The 21,609-nt window shown below is 49.0% G+C and overlaps 1 protein-coding gene across 1 annotated transcript in view; it reads right to left on the bottom strand.

Annotated features, from left to right (window-relative positions):
* Window positions 1-20,207, bottom strand: part of LOC147124474 (dolichyl-diphosphooligosaccharide--protein glycosyltransferase subunit KCP2-like) — a 309,998-nt gene extending 289,791 nt beyond the window's left edge. Inside the window, exons 1-2 of the mRNA XM_085977713.1 lie at window positions 20,198-20,207; window positions 19,373-19,527 (exon numbers count right to left, since the gene is read on the bottom strand). Coding sequence (XP_085833839.1) covers window positions 19,373-19,527; window positions 20,198-20,207 — 165 coding nt within the window. The remainder of the gene's footprint in view (window positions 1-19,372; window positions 19,528-20,197) is intronic.
* Between the last annotated feature and the right edge of the window lie 1,402 nt (window positions 20,208-21,609).

Here is a 21,609-nt window from a genome sequence, read left to right on the forward strand (position 1 = left end):
AATGCACAGTGTTTTGTTAGTGAAGGGAGCAAAGAATTCATGGTAAGGAATGGAATCACACATGTCACCTCGGCTCCATATCACCCAGCCTCAAATGGGTTAGCCGAGCGAGCCGTGCAGACTTTTAAGGAGCTCATGAGGAAGAGCTCAGGTGACACCCTGGAGACCAAGCTCAATAGAGCCTTGTTTAGTTATCGTATAACACCCCAAGCTACCACGGGGCTTTCTCCGGCTGAGTTGATGATGGGGAGAAAGTTGCGGTGCACGTTAGACCTGATACACCCAGATCTCAAAAGCAAGGTTGAGACAAAACAAACAAACCAAAAAGCGTACCATGACAAACATACTAAAACTCGCCATTTCGCCATAGGGGACTCTGTGTACACACGGAACTTCGGTTATGGACCTAAATGGATACCAGGACTAATCCAGGACATTACAGGACCTGTGTCGTACTCCGTGTTACTAGGGGATGGTCGAGGGGTTTGTCGGCATGTGGATCAGCTTTTCAGCCGGCAGCAGGGGGAACTGCCTCAGATGGAACAAAGGGCAGGAGAGGAGGCTGGTCCAGGACCCAGCACGGCTTATAAGGTGCCAGTGGACACTGGTACTGCCAGGCCACAGCGGGACAGAGTAAAACCAACATCAGAGACTACTCCAATCTCAAGTGCGAATGAATCTGAGAATCCACCACAAGTGGAATTAAACATTCACAAAGGATTCGCAAGCAACCAGAAAGACTTATACAAACCTGTTAAATTAGTCAGGGGTTAACCATGGTTAGAGCATACTGGTTAATTAAAACGTAGTACCTAGTAAGGGTTATTGTTTAAGAATTGCATACGGCAATCTTAAGTGGGGAGGAGCGTAGTAACCTGGGAGGTTATGAGTAACCTGATCCACCAGGTGGTGCTGTGGTAATTGCTCTCCTGAGTTAAGTCTGATCTGTACTGGTTGTACTCTTTGTTTTTGCTGCCTCCTGGCAGAAGCTTTTATGTGCAAGGGTTGATTAAACCATGTTAAGGAGTTAACCGGTGTCCGTCTCCATCTATGGTCACCTCAAGATACCTCAGTGTCTCCTTCCAGTGAGTGTGTCCCACGGTGTCTCCTTCCAGCGAGTGTGTCCCACGGTATCTCCTTCCAGTGAGTGTGACCCGCGGTGTCTCCTTCCAGTGAGTGTGTCCTGCGGTGTCTCCTTCCAGTGAGTGTGTCACGCGGTGTCTCCTTCCAGTGAGTGTGTCCCACGGTGTCTCCTTCCAGCGAGTGTGTCCCACGGTATCTCCTTCCAGTGAGTGTGACCCGCGGTGTCTCCTTCCAGTGAGTGTGTCCCGCGGTGTCTCCTTCCAGTGAGTGTGTCCTGCGGTGTCTCCTTCCAGTGAGTGTGTCACGCGGTGTCTCCTTCCAGTGAGTGTGACCCGCGGTGTCTCCTTCCAGTGAGTGTGTCCTGCGGTGTCTCCTTCCAGTGAGTGTGTCCCACGGTGTCTTCTTCCAGTGAGTGTGACCCGCGGTGTCTCCTTCCAGTGAGTGTGTCCTGCGGTGTCTCCTTCCAGTGAGTGTGTCCCGCGGTGTCTCCTTCCAGTGAGTGTGACCCGCGGTGTCTCCTTCCAGTGAGTGTGTCCTGCGGTGTCTCCTTCCAGTGAGTGTGTCCCACGGTGTCTTCTTCCAGTGAGTGTGACCCGCGGTGTCTCCTTCCAGTGAGTGTGTCCTGCGGTGTCTCCTTCCAGTGAGTGTGTCCCGCGGTGTCTCCTTCCAGTGAGTGTGACCCGCGGTGTCTCCTTCCAGTGAGTGTGTCCCGTGGTGTCTCCTTCCAGTGAGTGTGTCACACGGTGTCTCCTTCCAGTGAGTGTGACCCGCGGTGTCTCCTTCCAGTGAGTGTGTCACGCGGTGTCTCCTTCCAGTGAGTGTGTCCCGTGGTGCCTCCTTCCAGTGAGTGTGTCCCGCGGTGTCTCCTTCCAGTGAGTGTGACCCGCGGTGTCTCCTTCCAGTGAGTGTGTCCCGTGGTGTCTCCTTCCAGTGAGTGTGTCCCGCGGTGTCTCCTTCCAGTGAGTGTGACCCGCGGTGTCTCCTTCCAGTGAGTGTGACCCGCGGTGTCTCCTTCCAGTGAGTGTGTCCCGCGGTCTCTCCTTCCAGTGAGTGTGACCCGCGGTGTCTCCTTCCAGTGAGTGTGACCCGCGGTGTGTCTCCTTCCAGCGAGTGTGTCCCGCGGTCTCTCCTTCCAGTGAGTGTGTCCCGCAGTGTCTCCTTCCAGTGAGTGTGTCCCACGGTCTCTCCTTCCAGTGAGTGTGTCCCGTGGTGTCTCCTTCCAGTGAGTGTGTCCCGCAGTGCGTCTCCTTCCAGTGAGTGTGTCCCACGGTGCGTCTCCTTCCAGTGAGTGTGTCCCGTGGTGTCTCCTTCCAGTGAGTGTGTCCCGCAGTGCATCTCCTTCCAGTGAGTGTGTCCCGTGGTGTCTCCTTCCAGTGAGTGTGTCCCGCGGTCTCTCCTTCCAGTGAGTGTGACCCGCGGTGTCTCCTTCCAGTGAGTGTGTCCCGTGGTGTCTCCTTCCAGTGAGTGTGTCCTGCGGTGTCTCCTTCCAGTGAGTGTGTCCCGTGGTGTCTCCTTCCAGTGAGTGTGACCCGCGGTGTCTCCTTCCAGTGAGTGTGACCCGCGGTGTCTCCTTCCAGTGAGTGTGACCCGCGGTGTCTCCTTCCAGTGAGTGTGTCACGCGGTGTCTCCTTCCAGTGAGTGTGTCCCGCGGTGTCTCCTTCCAGTGAGTGTGTCCCGCAGTGTCTCCTTCCAGTGAGTGTGTCCCACGGTCTCTCCTTCCAGTGAGTGTGACCCACGGTGTGTCCATCCAGTGAGTGTGACCCGCGGTGTCTCCTTCCAGTGAGTGTGTCCCGCAGTGTCTCCTTCCAGTGAGTGTGTCCCACGGTCTCTCCTTCCAGTGAGTGTGACCCACGGTGTGTCCATCCAGTGAGTGTGACCCGCGGTGTCTCCTTCCAGTGAGTGTGTCCCGCAGTGTCTCCTTCCAGTGAGTGTGTCCCACGGTCTCTCCTTCCAGTGAGTGTGACCCACGGTGTGTCCATCCAGTGAGTGTGACCCGCGGTGTCTCCTTCCAGTGAGTGTGTCCTGCGGTGTCTCCTTCCAGTGAGTGTGTCCCACGGTCTCTCCTTCCAGTGAGTGTGTCCCACGGTGCGTCTCCTTCCAGTGAGTGTGTCCCGTGGTGTCTCCTTCCAGTGAGTGTGTCCCGCAGTGCATCTCCTTCCAGTGAGTGTGTCCCGTGGTGTCTCCTTCCAGTGAGTGTGTCCCGCGGTCTCTCCTTCCAGTGGGTGTGTCCCGCGGTGTCTCCTTCCAGTGAGTGTGTCCCGTGGTCTCTCCTTCCAGTGATTGTGTCCCACAGTGTCTCCTTCCAGTGAGTGTGACCCACGGTGTGTCCTTCCAGTGAGTGTGACCCACGGTGTGTCCTTCCAGTGGGTGTGTCCCGTGGTGTTTCCTTCCAGTGATTGTGTCCCACAGTGTCTCCTTCCAGTGAGTGTGACCCGCGGTGTCTCCTTCCAGTGAGTGTGACCCGCGGTGTGTCTCCTTCCAGCGAGTGTGTCCCGCGGTCTCTCCTTCCAGTGAGTGTGTCCCGCAGTGTCTCCTTCCAGTGAGTGTGTCCCACGGTCTCTCCTTCCAGTGAGTGTGTCCCACGGTGCGTCTCCTTCCAGTGAGTGTGTCCCGTGGTGTCTCCTTCCAGTGAGTGTGTCCCGCAGTGCATCTCCTTCCAGTGAGTGTGTCCCGTGGTGTCTCCTTCCAGTGAGTGTGTCCCGCGGTCTCTCCTTCCAGTGAGTGTGTCCCGCGGTGTCTCCTTCCAGTGAGTGGGTCCCGCGGTGTCTCCTTCCAGTGAGTGTGTCCCACGGTGCGTCTCCTTCGAGCGAGTATGTCCCGTGGTCTCTCCTTCGAGTGAGTGCGTCCCGCGGTGTGTCTCCTTCCAGTGAGTGTGTCCTGCGGTGTCTCCTTCCAGTGAGTGTGACCCGCGGTGTCTCCTTCCAGCGAGTGTGTCCCGCGGTGTCTCCTTCCAGTGACTGTGTCCCGTGGTGTCTCCTTCCAGCGAGTGTGCCCATGGTGTCTCCTTCCAGTGAGTGTGACCCGCGGTGTCTCCTTCCAGTGAGTGTGTCCCATGGCGTCTCCTTCCAGTGAATGTGTCCCGCAGTGTGGCCTTCCAGTGAGTGTGTCCCGTGGTCTCTCCTTCCAGTGAGTGTGTCCCGCAGTGCGTCTCTTTCCAGTGAGTGTGTCCCATGGTCTCTCCTTCCAGCGAGTGTGTCCTGCGGTCTCTCCTTCCAGTGAGTGTGTCCCGCGGTGCGTCTCCTCCCAGTGAGTGTGTCCCGCGGTGCGTCTCCTTCCAGTGAGTGTGTCCCGTGGTGTCTCCTTCCAGTGAGTGTGTCCCGCGGTGCGTCTCCTTCCAGTGAGTGTGTCCCGCGGTGCGTCTCCTCCCAGTGAGTGTGTCCCGCGGTGCGTCTCCTTCCAGTGAGTGTGTCCCGTGGTGTCTCCTCCCAGTGAGTGTGTCCCGCGGTGCGTCTCCTTCCAGTGAGTGTGTCCCGTGGTGTCTCCTTCCAGTGAGTGTGTCCCGCGGTGTCTCCTTCCAGTGAGTGTGTCCCGCGGTGCGTCTCCTCCCAGTGAGTGTGTCCCGCGGTGCGTCTCCTTCCAGTGAGTGTGTCCCGTGGTCTCTCCTTCCAGTGAGTGTGTCCCGCAGTGCGTCTCCTTCCAGTGAGTGTGTCCCGTGGTGTCTCCTTCCAGTGAGTGTGTCCCGCTGTCTCTCCTTCCAGTGAGTGTGTCCCGTGGTGTCTCCTTCCAGTGAGTGTGTCCCGCTGTCTCTCCTTCCAGTGAGTGTGTCCCGCGGTGTCTCCTTCCAGTGAGTGTGTCCCGCAGTGCGTCTCCTTCCAGTGAGTGTGTCCCGTGGTGTCTCCTTCCAGTGAGTGTGTCCCGCTGTCTCTCCTTCCAGTGAGTGTGTCCCGTGGTGTCTCCTTCCAGTGAGTGTGTCCCGCGGTCTCTCCTTCCAGTGAGTGTGTCCCGCGGTGTCTCCTTCCAGTGAGTGTGTCCCGTGGTCTCTCCTTCCAGTGAGTGTGTCCCGCAGTGCATCTCCTTCCAGTGAGTGTGTCCCGTGGTGTCTCCTTCCAGTGAGTGTGTCCCGCGGTCTCTCCTTCCAGTGAGTGTGTCCCACGGTGTCTCCTTCCAGTGAGTGTGTCCCGCGGTGTCTCCTTCCAGTGAGTGTGTCCCGCGGTGCGTCTCCTTCGAGCGAGTATGTCCCGTGGTCTCTCCTTCGAGTGAGTGTGTCCCGCGGTGTCTCCTTCCAGTGAGTGTGTCCCGCGGTGCGTCTCCTTCGAGCGAGTATGTCCCGTGGTCTCTCCTTCGAGTGAGTGTGTCCCACGGTGTCTCCTTCCAGTGAGTGTGTCCCGCGGTGTCTCCTTCCAGTGAGTGTGTCCCGCGGTGCGTCTCCTTCGAGCGAGTATGTCCCGTGGTCTCTCCTTCCAGTGAGTGTGTCCCACGGTGTCTCCTTCCAGTGAGTGTGTCCCGCGGTGTCTCCTTCCAGTGAGTGTGTCCCGCGGTGCGTCTCCTTCGAGCGAGTATGTCCCGTGGTCTCTCCTTCCAGTGAGTGTGTCCCGCGGTGTCTCCTTCCAGTGAGTGTGACCCGCGGTGTCTCCTTCCAGCGAGTGTGTCCCGCGGTGTCTCCTTCCAGTGAGTGTGTCCCGCGGTGTCTCCTTCCAGCGAGTGTGTCCCATGGTGTCTCCTTCCAGTGAGTGTGACCCGCGGTGTCTCCTTCCAGTGAGTGTGTCCCGTGGTGTCTCCTTCCAGTGACTGTGTCCCGCAGTGTCTCCTTCCAGTGAGTGTGTCCCGTGGTCTCTCCTTCCAGTGAGTGTGTCCCGCGGTGCGTCTCCTTCCAGCGAGTGTGTCCCGCGGTGTCTCCTTCCAGTGAATGTGTCCCGCAGTGTCTCCTTCCAGTGAGTGTGTCCCGTGGTCTCTCCTTCCAGTGAGTGTGTCCCGCGGTGCGTCTCCTTCCAGCGAGTGTGTCCTGCGGTCTCTCCTTCCAGTGAGTGTGTCCCGCGGTGCGTCTCCTCCCAGTGAGTGTGTCCCACGGTGCGTCTCCTTCCAGTGAGTGTGTCCCGCGGTGTCTCCTTCCAGTGAGTGTGTCCCATGGTCTCTCCTTCCAGTGAGTGTGTCCCACGGTGCGTCTCCTTCCGGCGAGTGTGTCCCGCTGTCTCTCCTTCCAGTGAGTGTGTCCCGCGGTGTGTCTCCTCCCAGTGAGTGTGTCCCGCGGTGCGTCTCCTTCCAGCGAGTGTGTCCCATGGTGTCTGTTAAGTCTGTGTGTTATATTGCGAATTACTACACAGACCACAAGAGTAAACTTTAACAGGACTTTACTATTCGAAGGTCAGGGCGAATCTGCCCAATAAATTCTGCCACAGCACTTATATACCGGTGTGGTCACCGTCGGTATTACAGTATACAGCAGCCAGGTTAAAGTAGTGCCACACCTAAAATAGTTCTCTTAAAGGTGGACGGTTACATACAATAGTTCTCTTAAAGGTAGAACGGTTACATACACTACAATCCTCCCTTTTTAGCTTACAATATACCTATTCCCCATTAAACATAACATCATAACATATATTCAACTTCATGTAAAAACAGTTCACAGATGTAGTCTCTGTGGGAAACAGTTCACAGATTCAGCCTCTGCAGAGGCGCCTCCTGCGCTTCCTGACTCGGTCGGGATAACGCCTCGGTGATGTAGTAGTTCACGTTGCTGGGGTGACTCATCCAATAGTCCTTCACTGGACTTAACAGCTTGAACTTCCATAACTTCAGAACCAGCCTTGCTGACTTCTAAAGGCTCGAGTACCTTGGGAAGTTTTCCTACTTCCAAACTGATTTGACTCAGTTCGGAGGGACCACGTGCGTGACCTGGTAGAGGTGATAATGGTTCAGATGGGTCATCATCTTCTGCTTCGTCTTTTCCTTTTCTGCTTCTTGGAGACTCTCTGGGCTCCACTCCCAGCTGCATGCACAGTTCCTCCTCCTCTTCCTCCTGTTGCCGTATCAGCGCCACCATCTCCCGGTGTTTCTTAGACTTTTCGTGATTCTTCATGGTTTTTTTACTTTGGAAGACTTCCCCACAAGCTGGGCAGAACAGGTCGTGGTAATATTCGGTGTCGTCCAGGTAGTGGTAATAATCGGTGTCGTCCTGAGCTAGGCCAGTGAGAGGGTCCTCTATTTCCTTCATGCCCAGCTGGATGTTAGCCAGCTTTTGTTCCAAATCCAGACATCTCTCCTGAAGAGACTTCTTCAGGCGTTCAGCTTCATCCAGCTTTTTCTGGGCTTCCTGCAAGTCTTTTACCAATGACATCATTTGTGATTTCAATACTTCAACTTCATTCGGAGATTGATTGATCGGACTATTCAATCCCTCTACTGGAGCAGCTGTTTCAGCATTCTGTTGTTCTACATTGCCATGAGTCAGCGTACTCTTGGCATCCAAGGGCTGCTCTGTTGCAATCTTCTCAGTCTGTGTTGCAACCTCAGCTATTTCAATAACTTTTGAGAGCTCCGAACCCCTTCCCTTTGAAGATTGAAGCTCGTGTTCAAGTTTTTCCCATTTCAGAGTCTTGTCCCTCAGCATATGAAGGAGTTGGCTGACCGTTAACTCTTCTGACATCAGATGTTTCCCAGTATCGTCATCATGTGTTATTGACGTATAGGCTGCAGGGCTGTTTGTAACCTTGCACTGGGGCTCCTTTGCTGCTTTTAATTCGGCATCATCCGCAGCCTCCACCATTCGAATTTCAACAAATGAATCATCCGGTGATGCTGCACCCAACTTCAGTAGGAGCTCAGAATTCATGGCAACCAAATCAGCCTTTTCTGCCTGCAACCTGCTAACAAGCGCCTTCAGTTGCTGAACATCTTGCTCCAGCAGATTAGAGCACGCACCTTCAGAAACCGAATCAGCTTTGATTCGTTTGGCCTCCTCGCGCAGACGGTTTGTGTGCTCCTGCTCCATTTTCTCCATCAGCTGCTTCTGTTGTCTTTCCAGATTCTCCCACTCTGTGTCAAAGAACTTTTTCGTTGCATTCATCTCTTGCTCAAGACGGCGAATCATTTGTTCTAATTGCTGTTGTAGTTTGAAATGGAGTTGAGTTCGAGCCCGGTGTTCCTCAGAAATGTGCATGTCTGAAGACTGGACAGACTCAGAATTCTCTGTCAACCTATGTTGTTGTTGTTCGGTGGAAATCTGTTCTGATACTTTGCTCTCTTCTGAAGCATTTATGCACTCCTTCGTTTTTCCATCATTAGTCTGCAAGTCCATTTTAGACTTGTCTTTTGCACATGGGCTGGTCTTACCATCATCAGTTCCAGAGTCTGAGCTGATTGTCTTCACCAAGTTCTCACTCTCTGCTTTGTCCCTGTCACTGTTGCATATGCCCTCATCCAGTATTCTGGACAATCGTGCAGGTTTGACATTTTTCTTTCCGGAATCTACCGTTATTGCTTTTAGGGAGTGCCAGTCCATATTTATTTTCCTGATCCACTCCCGTCCCAGAAGTGGTGGACCTCCCTCAGGTAGTACATATAATTCCATTCCTTGGTGTTCTTTGCCCTTGTGTATCACCTTGACTTTTATCTTTCCGATAGGGTATACTTTTTGCCCCGTGTATGTCTGCAATACTATCTTCGTGTCCCGTAGGGGAGTATGTTTGAATAACTTTTTGTAATCTTGTTTATTCATGACCATCAACGCCGCTCCGGTGTCCAAGTCCATTTTCACATGGACTCCTGCTATCTGCAGTGTGACCCAGATAGTTTGTCGGTCAGCTTCCTTACTCATATTGTGAATTCTCAGACTACCCAGTTCCTTGCTGTTGGAGTCTGAATCCGAATTCTGTTCATCCGAACTCTTCTCAGCCACCTTGTGTACCTTGCTGTACTTTTCCGGCGGTGACTTTTTTTTGTTGCTGGTCTTCTTTCCTGACTGGCATACTTTAGCTATGTGACCAAGCTTGCCACATTTTCTACATTCCTGGTTTTTAAACCAGCATTGGTTCTGGTCGTGTGTTGTCTTCCCACAACGATAACATTTCGTTGTACCCGAAGTCATTTGATCCACGTTGAGTACCGCTGCCTTCAGCTGCATTTCCGCAGTGCCTCTCGCTGCGGCTTCGTGCGATGCTGCAATAAGGACAGCCTTATCAAGTGTAAGATCGTTCTCTTTGAGCAGTCGCTTTTGTGTTCCTTCCTTCGACAACCCGCACACGAACTTGTCTCTCAATGCCTCTGTCAGATTTTCCCCAAACTGACAGTATTTCGCTAGTCTACGCAGTTCAACCAAGTACTCCGCGTTGCTTTCCTCTTTCAGTTGCATTCTCGCATAAAATTTGAATCGTTCCGCTAACATCAGCGGTGTGGGGTTCAAATGATCCTTCAGGACAGCAACAATATTAGCGAAAGTCTGATCCGCCGGTTTAGCTGGTGATAGAAGATGCTTCAATAGCCCGTATGTCTTCGCACCCATTGAGTTTAGTAAGGTTAGAGCTTTATCATCATTTGCTATTTTATTGGCCTTACAATATACCTCAATGCGTCCTACATACGTGGCCCAATCTTCCACATCGGAATCGAAATCGTTGATGTTACCACGCTTAGGCATCTTCACAATCTTTCTGAGAAACAACAACGAATTTTTCTTTAACTTTTTTTTTAAATGGCGGTTTCCCGCGCTTATCTTCTTCCCCGCCTCCGAGAATGGCGGTTTCCCGCGCTTGTCTTCTTCCCCGCCTAACTGGCGGCTTCCCGCGTTTCTTCCTCTGGCGGGAGGGGTAAGCTTTGCCCTCGGGCGACGACCGCTGACTTTCGGTTTATTCTGAAGCGCGAGAACAGCTGATTGAGTTCCTTGTTCCCTTTCCCGACAGGGGCAACCGGGCGCTGGGGACAACCAATTGGCGGCGGACAGTTCCAGCTCTTGGTCCTTTGCGGAAAGCTGCTGTAAGCCGCTGGGCAGAAATCTCGCTCGGTCTCCCTTGCTCGGTCCCGTTCCCCCCTCGCTCGGACTCTGTCTCTCCCGCTCGCTCGGTCTCCCTCGCTCTCCTGCTCGCTCGGGCTCTGTCTCTCCCGCTCGCTCGGGCTCTGTCTCTCCCTCAGCGGTTTTCAATCTTGCCTCCCAGCCCTCTTGCAGTCCGGTCCTTTCCTCCCCCGGCTGCAGCTGAGTTCTCCGCGGTTTTATTTATTTATTATTTTTTTTTAATTACCTCCCGCGCCTTACGATCCCGGTCGCAGCGCCTCGCGGCCTCGGTAGCTGCCCGGCCTTTTTCACCGGTCGCGGTCGAGCTGTCTCACGACGCTGTTGCGTCTCCCAGCCCACTTGTAGCCCGGTCTCTCACACCGGCTGCGTTCCCGCTTGTAGCCCGGTCTCTCACACCGGCTGCATTCCCGCTTGTACCACGGCTTCCGTGCCCTACGCTGTCCCAGTCTCAGCGCCTCTGGCCTCGACTTCTGTCCGGCTCCTTTCCCCGGCCGTGGTCGAGTTCACCGCCCTTATATCCTCCGTTTCTTTTTATTTTCTCCCCTACTCACAGTCAACGTGGCCGACTTGCTTCTCGTCGCTGATCGGCTCACTCACCACCGTGATAGAAGGGACGATCACTGCCTGTTGCTGATGGAAGGCTTCGTGTCAGAATTCTTCCTTCTTCCTTGCTCTGCAGACTCGAGTCTTCTCTCAGCAGAATGACGAGGGCGGATGCCTCTTCTCGACGCTCGTTAACTGCTTCGGATGTATCTCTGCCGCAGGGTAAGATCGAACTCGTCACCACTGTTAAGTCTGTGTGTTATATTGCGAATTACTACACAGACCACAAGAGTAAACTTTAACAGGACTTTACTATTCGAAGGTCAGGGCGGAACTGCCCAATAAATCATTACACAGCACTTATATACCGGTGTGGTCACCGCCGGTATTACAGTATACAGCAGCCAAGATAAAGTAGTGCAACCCCTAAAATAGTTCTCTTAAAGGTGGACGGTTACATACACTACAGTGTCTCCTTCCAGTGAGTGTGTCCTGCAGTGTCTCCTTCCAGTGAGTGTGTCCCATGGTATCTCCTTCCAGTGAGTGTGTCCCGCGGTGTCTCCTTCCAGTGAGTGTGTCCCGCGGTGTCTCCTTCCAGTGAGTGTGAATATATATAAAAGTTCTCTCACCCCTCCTTTTATATGTCTGTCCGCCTCTTAAGTTTCAGTTCTGAAGAAGGGTCTGCAGCTGAAATGTTAACATGTCTGTTGTCTCCACAGATGCTGACCGATCTGCTCTGTGTTTCCAGCATTTCCTGTTTTTGTTTCAGATTTCCAGCAAATGCACTATTTTGCTCATCAGCGGTAGACATTTAAATTTTCTTTTTACCCAAGGTAGTAGCACTTCTGCTGAGCATTCATAGTTGGCTCAGATAGCATTGCTCCAGATTGGCAAGGATCAAGGTTCCTGCTTCTGCTCTCACGTATCTTGCCCATGGATAATGTCAGTTTGGTCCTAGTTATGATTTTCTACTATGTATCACAGCTTTGCGCTGACAAGCTCATCGTAATACAGTGTATGACAGACAGGTTGAAGTGTTGGTTTCCCCAGGGACTTAAATCTGCAACTATTGAGCTGTGAGTTAGTGCCCTGCTGTAGCATCTCTAGGCCTCTATTCGGCAGAAGATTCTTTTTTAATCTGTTTGACCTGCAGCAAGATCCTCTGATACAATATCTGAATCCCAAATTTCTCGAAGAGCTGGTGGAGGGATGAAATTATTTTCATTATAACCAACATGGGCACCATTTCCAATCGACATATGAGCAAGGAGTCACCATATTGTCACTGCATTAATTTATGTACAATCAGCAAAGAATATGAATACATTTATATGCAGTTAATTAAGTTTTTACAATTCTTTACTGCACTGTAACTCAACCTAGATTATAATACCATTCGCAATTGTCACTGCATAAATGTATTATGACAGTTTAGTATATTTCTGCTAAGTTAATTTTTTTAAATTATGATTTAATAAATTAATCTCCAAGTGAACAACTCTATTGCAAGCAAATACTTCCTTTAGCCATTCAAACCTACTATCAGACAATTAAGCAAAAACCATCCCAACTTTCATTAATACATGCTGGAAGTGTGCAGTCCTCTGCATCAAACTGGCTCTACTCTATGGATTTTTGTGAATAAGCTGATTACAAAGCAAGATTATGAGTAACCTGCCTGCATTCTTGATAAGGGAATGGTACACTCTCTGGGGAGGAGCTAATTTTGAAATGCTTGGTGGATGAGAGGAATAAACAAAATAAAAGAAATAAATCCCGAGATGGAGCAGATTTTTTGATAATACAAAAATGTAAGAACCAAAACAAAGATTATTCATGTTGAGCTGTCATCCTAGGCCTGTTTCAGGAACTGATCTAACAATATTTCACCTTTCATTTCATTGCATTAAATGAGAATTTTTTTCTTTTTTTTTGCATGCATTTCCAGGAACATGCTACTCCACCCGACAACCATTTACTCACTGAAGGTGGTTTGTTTGGACATCTGGACAGTAGAAAACAGCAGAAGCAACAACATGGATTTACTTGTAGTAATGGACTATGTTATCAAGATGGATCAGATATTAGCCAGATTGCTAAGCAGGTGTCACACGAGATATGGATAACACATTTTGTATATATGGATTTCCAGAACTCTTACATGCAGACAAAGGTGCCAAATTTAAGTCTCAGTTGATTCGTGAGCTGTTGGAGATTGCTGGTGGAGACAAGTCATGCACCATTTTTGAGTCTCCTGCAGGAAATGGAAATGCAGAACCAGATGCTAGGCAGTGTGATGAAAGTTCTGCCTTTTTATTGTAAAAGTGCACTAGATATTAAGTGCACTTAAAAACACAGAGGGGGAAAAATTCAGTATCGCCCCATTTGGGGCGCCATTAGTAGCCGTGCGCAAAGTTTAGCGCCTGGCGCTAATTATCGCCTCCAACGGCAAACTTGGCTTTTATCGCCCCTGGAGGTGATTGGAGCGCTAAATCAGACGCTTCACACCTGTCTTAAGGCGCAAAGGCCAAGGAGCGAGACGCTAACTCAGAGCGCTGGCGAAGCTCATGTGATGTCAGTCAGCAATGGAACACAGACACACTGGCACCGGCCAGTTCTTAAAGGGGAGTTCTGAGGAAAGGTCATCGACCTGAAACATTAACTCTGTTTCTCTCTTCACAGATGCTGCTTGACCTGCTGAGTTTCTCCAGCATTTTTCTGTTTTTACCTTAAAAGGGAGGGTTGATTTTGCACTCCATCCACATCCTGCTTATTGCAGCCTTGAATCTCGGCCTGGAGAGACCTGTACATCAAACCTGCTGGAAAAAACAATGGAGAGACCCAGGGAAAGAGCTCAGAGTGCAGCCCCCACAGTCTCTTCTAAATAGATACAAGGAAGGGCAAATCAAAATGAACCTGCAAAGTGCTGCTCAGTATGCAAAACTCCTTCACACAGTGTTGAATCTCTCCAGAAGTCTCTCTCTCTCTCTCAGAATGCGTGGTGCAAAAATGTCACCAACAAAAAAAGGCAGGAAGCGGTCGCCTTTAAATAGCGCTCCCCCAGTCCCTTCCTGACTGCAAAACGCTCCCCTCAACCTGTCGTTGCTAGCGGCAGGCAGTAAGGCAGGGGGCACCACTCAATATCCGGTCCGGGGCGCTACCAGGGCGTTGCGCACTCGACTGACATCACGATCTGCCGGCGCAGGAGATCGTGGCGGTAGTGTTTAGCGCCGCCACAAGCTGTCTAGTTAATTTTGTGAGCGGCGCAAACATCGCCGCGCACGGGCGCTAGTTGCTTTGCGCCCCATTAGCGCCCTCTTAAGGCACTAATGGGAAGCGCAAACAACTGAATTTTTCCCCCAGAAAATCTCAAGACTGCAAGTGACTAGTCCCAATTTTCCAAGGCCGGTAAAAATTAAGTTGTGCTGGCCTAATTCGCAGGCTCACTTGTGCTTGCAGCACAGAGGGCATGCCTGGTCTAATTTTTTGATGGAATATCCTCTTCCTAAATGAATAGGCTACAGTCATAGGAAAAGCGTAGCCTACACCACAATTGGCGGGGATCATAAACAAAGCAACGTAAGAAATAGGAGCAGGAGTAGGCAATATGGCCCATTGAGCCTACTCCGCCATTCAATAAGATCATGGCTGATCTTCAACCTCAACTCCACTTTCCTGCACTAGCCCATATCCCTTGATTACCTTAATATTCAAAAACCTATCGATCTCAGTCTTGAATATATTCATCAACTCAGCATCCACACCCTCTGGGGTAGAGAATTCCAAAGATTCGCCACCCTCTGAGTGAAGATATTTCTGCTCATTTCAGTCCTAAATGGCCGAACCCTTATCCTAAGACTATGACCCCTAGTTCTAGACTCTCCAGCCTTCCTCATAGGGCAGCCCTATCATCCCAAAAATCAATCCAGTGCAGGGAGCAACTCATAAAGGTCTGCCACTAAAGGGCAAGTTGTGGTGTGGACATAATATTGTAGTAATTTATCGAAATGGTATGATGGAGACATGTGGGCAACACTGCTCCTTTTCCTGCTGAAGAAGTGATGGTCCTGCTGCAGGTGGTGCACCAAACAAGGGTAACCCAACTTGGGGCTGAAGACCACCCTTCATAAAGCGCAGGTGCAAACTACATCGAAGGACATCACTGACCAAGTCCTTGCTGTCATCCAGATCCTTAGCACTTGGCTGCAAATGAGGAAGAAGTTTGCTGGTATAAAGAGGAAGGTGATGTTAAGTGTGCTCCCAAAGTAAATATTTTTCTCACGGGACTCATCAACTATGGCATGAACCTAATGAAACTGCAGCTTTTTAAAAAAATATAATCAAATAAAACTTGAAATGCTTCAGCATTTGTAGAAGATCTGAACAAATTGCTATATTGAGATTGACGTTGCAATGAACTTTCAGGCTTGTAAACCAAAGAATAGATGGAGAATCCAGAGTTCTGAATTCTCAAATACATTGACATTCCTATCAATGTCTTGTATAAATAGTCTGGCTAAGCTTGTCCTGCCAATACTTCTATTGATTTTTTTTCTCCTAGGAATGTTGGCACTGACTTTTCCCAACATATTGAACTATATACCTCATTTAATCTAACTTTAACTGTTGGTGTTAGTTATCTGAGTCATACACTAAAATAAGGCACAACTGTGACATATTGCACAAATTATTCCATTGTAGCTTTTTCCTTTATTTAAATTATTTTGTTTGCATAGCAAGTTTCATTCTTTTCATCATAATACATAAATGTTATTGATTTAGTGCCAGTGTGCTTTATTTCCATCTTTGTTTATCTGGGTTATTTTATATAAATCTTAGAAGAATAAAAAAAATCAATCTGCATCACCTCAGGCATTTGTTTCTGGTACTCAACCACTAAAGTGGTATGGTAGCCTTTGCTTTAAGATTTATTCATGTGAGTGACAGCGTGATGGAGAACATTGAATCTTTTTTTAATGAGAAATCAAGATGAAGGGCTGAAGGGAGGACACTGCCAAGGTTGGAAAAAATAAAAGCGAAGAGAAGGTAAATCATGGAGTGATGATTAGATGACACAAAAATGTAGTTCTAAGAGTGAGACGGGGAGGATTTCCACTCGCCATCCTCAATGATGGCGGAGCCAAGCACGTGAGTGCAAAAGACAAGGCTGAAGCGTTTGCAACCATCTTCAGCCAGAAGTGCTGAGTGGATGATCCATCTCGGCCTCCTCCTGAGGGCCCCACCATCACAGATGCCAGTCTTCAGCCAATTCGAACTAGCGAAGCTGTTTCAGTACAACTACAACACTGGCATCTACCCTACAAGAATACTGTAATGAAATCTGTTTGTTCTTGCCTGTATTCGTTTTGCACTCATGTATATTACCCTCCCCCACATGGTGTATGGTTTCACTTCCTCTTTCCTGACTAACCTGTATGGCTCATTCCTGCGAGCCAGTCAGTGTGTTGAGATGTTAGCTCTGATCTTAGTGATTAAAATTGATGTGCCTTCAATAACCACAAAACTAGAAGTAATAGACTTTAACAAGTTGGCTTTTAATCACTAAGATCAGAGCTAACATCTCAACACACTGACTGGCTCGCAGGAATGAGCCATACAGGTTAGTCAGGAAAGAGCACAGGCTATAGTGGAGGCAGTGCGGCACTGGAGACACTACCTAGCCGGCAAACGTTTCACCCTGCTCACCGACCAGCGGTCGGTGGCTTTCATGTTTAATAACAAACAAAGGGGGAAAATCAAGAATGACAAAATACTCAGGTGGAGGATCGAACTATCCACGTTCGACTGTGATATTATGTACAGGCCGGGAGCCCTTAATGAACCCCCAGACGCCCTATCGCGGGGAATGTGTGCCAGCATTCATACGGACAAATTACAGGGTCTCCACAATGACCTCTGTCACCCAGGGGTCACCCGACTATACCATTTTATAAAGTCCCGCAATCTGCCCCACTCCATCGAGGAGGTCAGGGCAATGACCAGAGCCTGCCGCATCTGTGCGGAATGCAAGCCTCGTTTCTACAGGCCTGACCGTGCACACCTTATCAAAGCCACACGGCCATTCGAGCGCCTAAGTCTGGACTTCAAGGGACCCCTTCCCTCTGCCGACCGTAACGTATACTTCCTCAATATCATTGATGAATATTCCCGCTTTCCCTTCGCCATTCCCTGCCCAGACATGACCAGTGCTACGGTCATCAAGTGTCTCGGTAATCTATTCTGCATATTTGGCATGCCGAACTACATACACAGCGATAGGGGGACGTCATTTATGAGTGACGAACTGCGCCAGTTCTTGCTCTCAAAGGGGATAGCCACTAGCAGAACCACTAGCTACAACCCCCGGGGTAATGGGCAAGTGGAAAGGGAGAATGCTACTGTTTGGAAGGCTGTCACATTAGCCTTAAAGTCAAAAGGCCTTCCGACCTCCCGCTGGCAGGAAGTCCTCCCAGACGTGCTCCACTCCATAAGGTCTCTGTTATGTACAGCCACTAACGCTACCCCTCACGAAAAGATGTTCGTTTTCCCCCGGAAATCGACCTCGGGCATATCTCTACCCGCGTGGCTGACGTCCCCGGGGACAGTACTATTGCGGAAGCACGTGAGAGGCCATAAAACAGACCCCCTTGTGGAAAAGGTACAGCTCCTCCATGCAAACCCTCAGTACGCCTATATCGAATACTCTGACGGGCGAGAGGACACTGTTTCCATAAAAGACCTCGCTCCCTCGGGGAGCGGAGAGAATGATGAGAGACTACCCGAGGAAGACCTACACAAAGAGACAGGACGCCCAGAGCTATCAATACCCAACTTTAACCTGGAGGACACTGCAGATAACCTGGAAGACACTGCGGAGGCCCGGACAGCGGAGGAACCAGAATCCACCCCCCTAGAGGCACCCCAACCGGCTTTGCACCGATCACTGAGAACCGCAAAACCTCCTGACAGGCTCACTTATACCAATTTTTAAGAAACATCACCCTGATGGACTAAATCTAAAGAAGGGGTGAATGTAATGAAATCTGTTTGTTCTTGCCTGTATTCGTTTTGCACTCATGTATATTACCCTCCCCCACACGGTGTATGGTTTCACTTCCTCTTTCCTGACTAACCTGTATGGCTCATTCCTGCGAGCCAGTCAGTGTGTTGAGATGTTAGCTCTGATCTTAGTGATTAAAAGCCAACTTGTTAAAGTCTATTACTTCTAGTTTTGTGGTTATTGAAGGCACATCAAATACATACATGATGTCATTAGGATCCCAACGCTATTTTAACTCAAAAAATTGGAAATCCAACCCAGCGCTGACCCTGTTGAGTAAAGCCTAGCATGATTGGTTTCTAAGAGCAATTGCAAGCAGTACTTAAAGTGGCACTCACCTGCAAGCACTCAGATCATAGGTATTGCATTTACATAGGGAACAGTTTTGCCTTTTAGAATTTCTACCAGGGACTTTGCCTAGGAGATTGCTTTCTTCTAAATTTATTTTGTTTACACACTTTGCATAAGCACTTAGAGCTTACTTGCCATTGTTGCTACTTTAATGCGATTGCATGAAGAGGAGGAGGAAGAGGAGATCTCGCCTTGCCCTCAACTCTCCAACAAGAACCAGTACAGAAGTATCTGAGAATCTGGGGGCTTTTTCTTGGGGACTTTTTGAAGTTTCACCTCTTTCCATCAATTGTACACAACAATTTCATGGAATTGAATGTAACCTCCTTTTAAGAGATGCAGTCACCCTTTAAATAAGCCTCTGCAGGCGGCTCGCCAGAAATCCCGCCCTGGAACTGGGTGGGCTGCTCATTACCGATGCAATCACGTGGGCAGCCCAACAACCATATTATTATGAGGCCCAGCTGTTAAAATCGACCAGGGCTCACAATGATGATATCATACAGGCATGCCGCCTGCCCTGCCCCCATCCACCCAAATCCCAGTCCAGGCTAAAATCTAACCATCTTTTATTTTTTTCTAATATGTATATCACTTTCCTTTTTATCTAGTTTTTGAGTGTTCCCATTCAAGGTTTTCCATTTTATTACTGTTCCATTATAAATGGTGCCATCAACCTCCACTAGCTCACACAAGTGGCCATTCCTCATGTGTGAGCCTAGGCAGTGAATGTGGACAGGCATATTTAACCATGAATGGAACCACAGCTGAGTCTGTCCCTGATCTCACCTAGCATTCACATGCACACGATCCAGCAAGAGTTCCTGAATAGCGATGAGGAACAGCTTTCCCATTCCATTATTCCAGATATCATGAAGTCAATTTAGTGACTTTACATCTACTCTGCTGAAATCAGCTAACTCAGCCCAGACTGGGGACCAAAGCTAGGACCTTCCTGTTCTGTATGGCTCAGTTCCACTCTGGGCTGATTAGCAAGTTTTGTCCTATGTCACATGGCAGGAGGCTGCATGGGAAAGTTGGGTGATTTACTGGGAAATTAATTAGCCTAGAAATTACTGTTGCCAACTTTAGTGGACAAATACCTAATGCATTTGCACAACATCCTTCTGTCCTGCTTTTTATAGCAGAGGCAGTAACCTATTTAAGATCAAAAGATTAAACACCTGTGTTAAAATAGCAGATAGAAGAATGTCACACAAACATGTTCAGCCCCAATCCACTGATATCAGCAACTAGACTATTGTGTAGTCTTCTTGTGGAAAAAGCATATTTTAAAAATTACTGTATTTTACTAGGTTCTAATAATTTTATAATTGTTCTACATAATTAGCATATTAAGCTAGTCCAGCTAATGCAGCAAAGGATACAGTCAGTGAAAAAATAAACAAATATGATCCCACGAAGCCAGAGAAGAAAATCAGTCCTTCGTCAGCTACCAGTTTTGCCCTGTATTTCTCCAGAGCCAAGTAAATCAGAATCGACAGCAATGAGGACAGAAGGAATGAGACTACAGTCCTTTTACCTGTGAGTAATTACAAAAACATAAAATGAAACAGAAATAGGTCACATAAATTACTTTGAAGTACAATATGATAACCTGAAAGTAAATTGTTGGATGTATCATGACCTGTATATGATAAAGCAAGAATTAGTAGAACAGAATTATAATGGGGCTTCAGGCATGCAGTCCATCTTCCTCCCACAATATCACAGGCGGAATGTTAATATCTAAATATCACATTCTCCTGCTGGTACCCTATGTTCAAACATTTGTGTGTTGGTGCTTTTTAACTTATCCTATTGATATTCACTATCTGAACTTGCAAATGAGATACTGTGACAAGACAAAGTGGTAACCATATATATTACGCAAAGCTGCACGGAACCAGAAATCCTGCATTTATTCTGTCTGCTATGCCCAAATGCACGTACAAAAAGGGGTCACTTCTCTCTAAAGTCAGTCATAACATGAGCAGGTCTGAGTATAAACATTGCCAGCTACTTGAAAAAATGAACAGTCCCATTATTCATGCTATTTCAAAAGGGATTTGAAATCCCCATAGTATTATACAATAGGCTTCCAAATTTTCTTTCAATCTTACCATCGGCAAGCTACAGAGAATACATGTGTTTTTAAATGTGCCACTTCCCATATGTTCCAGCTTTGTTCAGAGCAGGATGGGGCAACCTACATATTTCCATTTGGTTAAGGTACATCTGCACTGTCGTGAAGAGGTGATTAATCAGTTTAGCTGCAAGGGAGATAATGAGCCTCTTGAGTTAAACACAGCAATCAGTGCACTGGGTCCAAAGGTACAGTTTCTGTGATGATATGAGTCTCAGGAATTAAAACTACCCAGTGTACTTAGATCTTTGCATGCCTGAAGTAAATAAACTAAAGTTCCCAGAGCTTTACATCCCTTTCAACAAAAGGAAATAATAGAAGGGAAAATATGATGTACAGAGGCTTGTATTTTAAATAAAAACAGAAAATGCTGGAAACACTCAGCAGGTCAGGCAGCATCCATGGAGAGAGAAACAGAGTTAAGGGCCCAATATTAACTTGCAGATGCGCTGGGATTGGGGTGCCCGATAGTATATCTCCGCAAGTGTATTAAGTACGTCTATCAGTGGCTTTTTAACCCAGCCACCTCATTATTATTTTACTTCCTCATTTCCCACCCAATCAACAGCAGCGGGCATGATGACAACCCGCATGACGTGATCGCAATTCCAGTATTTAAAGGGGCAATCCAAAGATGCAATTTGGAGGTATTTGGAGTTCTGGGGAAGAAAGGAGGAAGGAGAAAAATGGAAGGGAGAGGTGCAAAGGCTGCACCCCGGTTCAATGAGGCCTCCCTGGATGTGCTGCTGGGGACTGTGAGTAGGAGGGAGATACTGTTCCCCAGCAGTGGGAGGAGAAAACCTGCGGCAGAAACCAAGAAGGCGTGAGTGGAGGTGGCAGAGGAGGTGAACAGCAGGAGCGTAGTGACACACCCCTGAATGCAGTGCAGGAAGCAGTTTAATGACCTAAGCAGGTCAGGAAAGGTGAGTACAGTTGCACATTCACTTATATCTTGATGTGTATATCACCCCAACCCCCTCAATCTGCCGTCTCAAGCCTACTCCAGCACATCACTCCTCACGCCCACTTACCTTGCAGGTGCACCCATCCCTCTCTGTCTATGCATTTAATCACATCCCCACCTGACCATCCACCACTGCCACTCACTCTCATCGTTAAGCAATTGAATGCCTGTCCCTCATAGTGACCGTCACCAAATGCACTGCATCCATCGGTTGGACACATGCCATTACACTCAGACATAGGTCTGTTCTTTCCCTCCTTGCAGAAGAGAGCACAGAACACCAGGGAGAGGCAGAGAACCGGAGGTGGCCCTCCATAGATCTCACAACTCACAAGTGCAGAGGAGGAGGCACTGCAGATCAGCAGAGTCTCGGTGTACCTGGCCTTCGGAGATGAGGAGATGGGGGCCTCCCCGATACCTGGTGACAGAATTAAATATCAGACAGCCACATGGCATATAACACTCAGCCATGTTGACTTGATGTCAGCAGCCAGTGAAATATGATCATGTGCATA

This window comes from Somniosus microcephalus, chromosome 1 (assembly GCF_052327205.1).
Source record: "Somniosus microcephalus isolate GS21.2 chromosome 1, FLI_Smic_1.0, whole genome shotgun sequence".
NCBI classification, from domain to species: domain Eukaryota; kingdom Metazoa; phylum Chordata; class Chondrichthyes; order Squaliformes; family Somniosidae; genus Somniosus; species Somniosus microcephalus.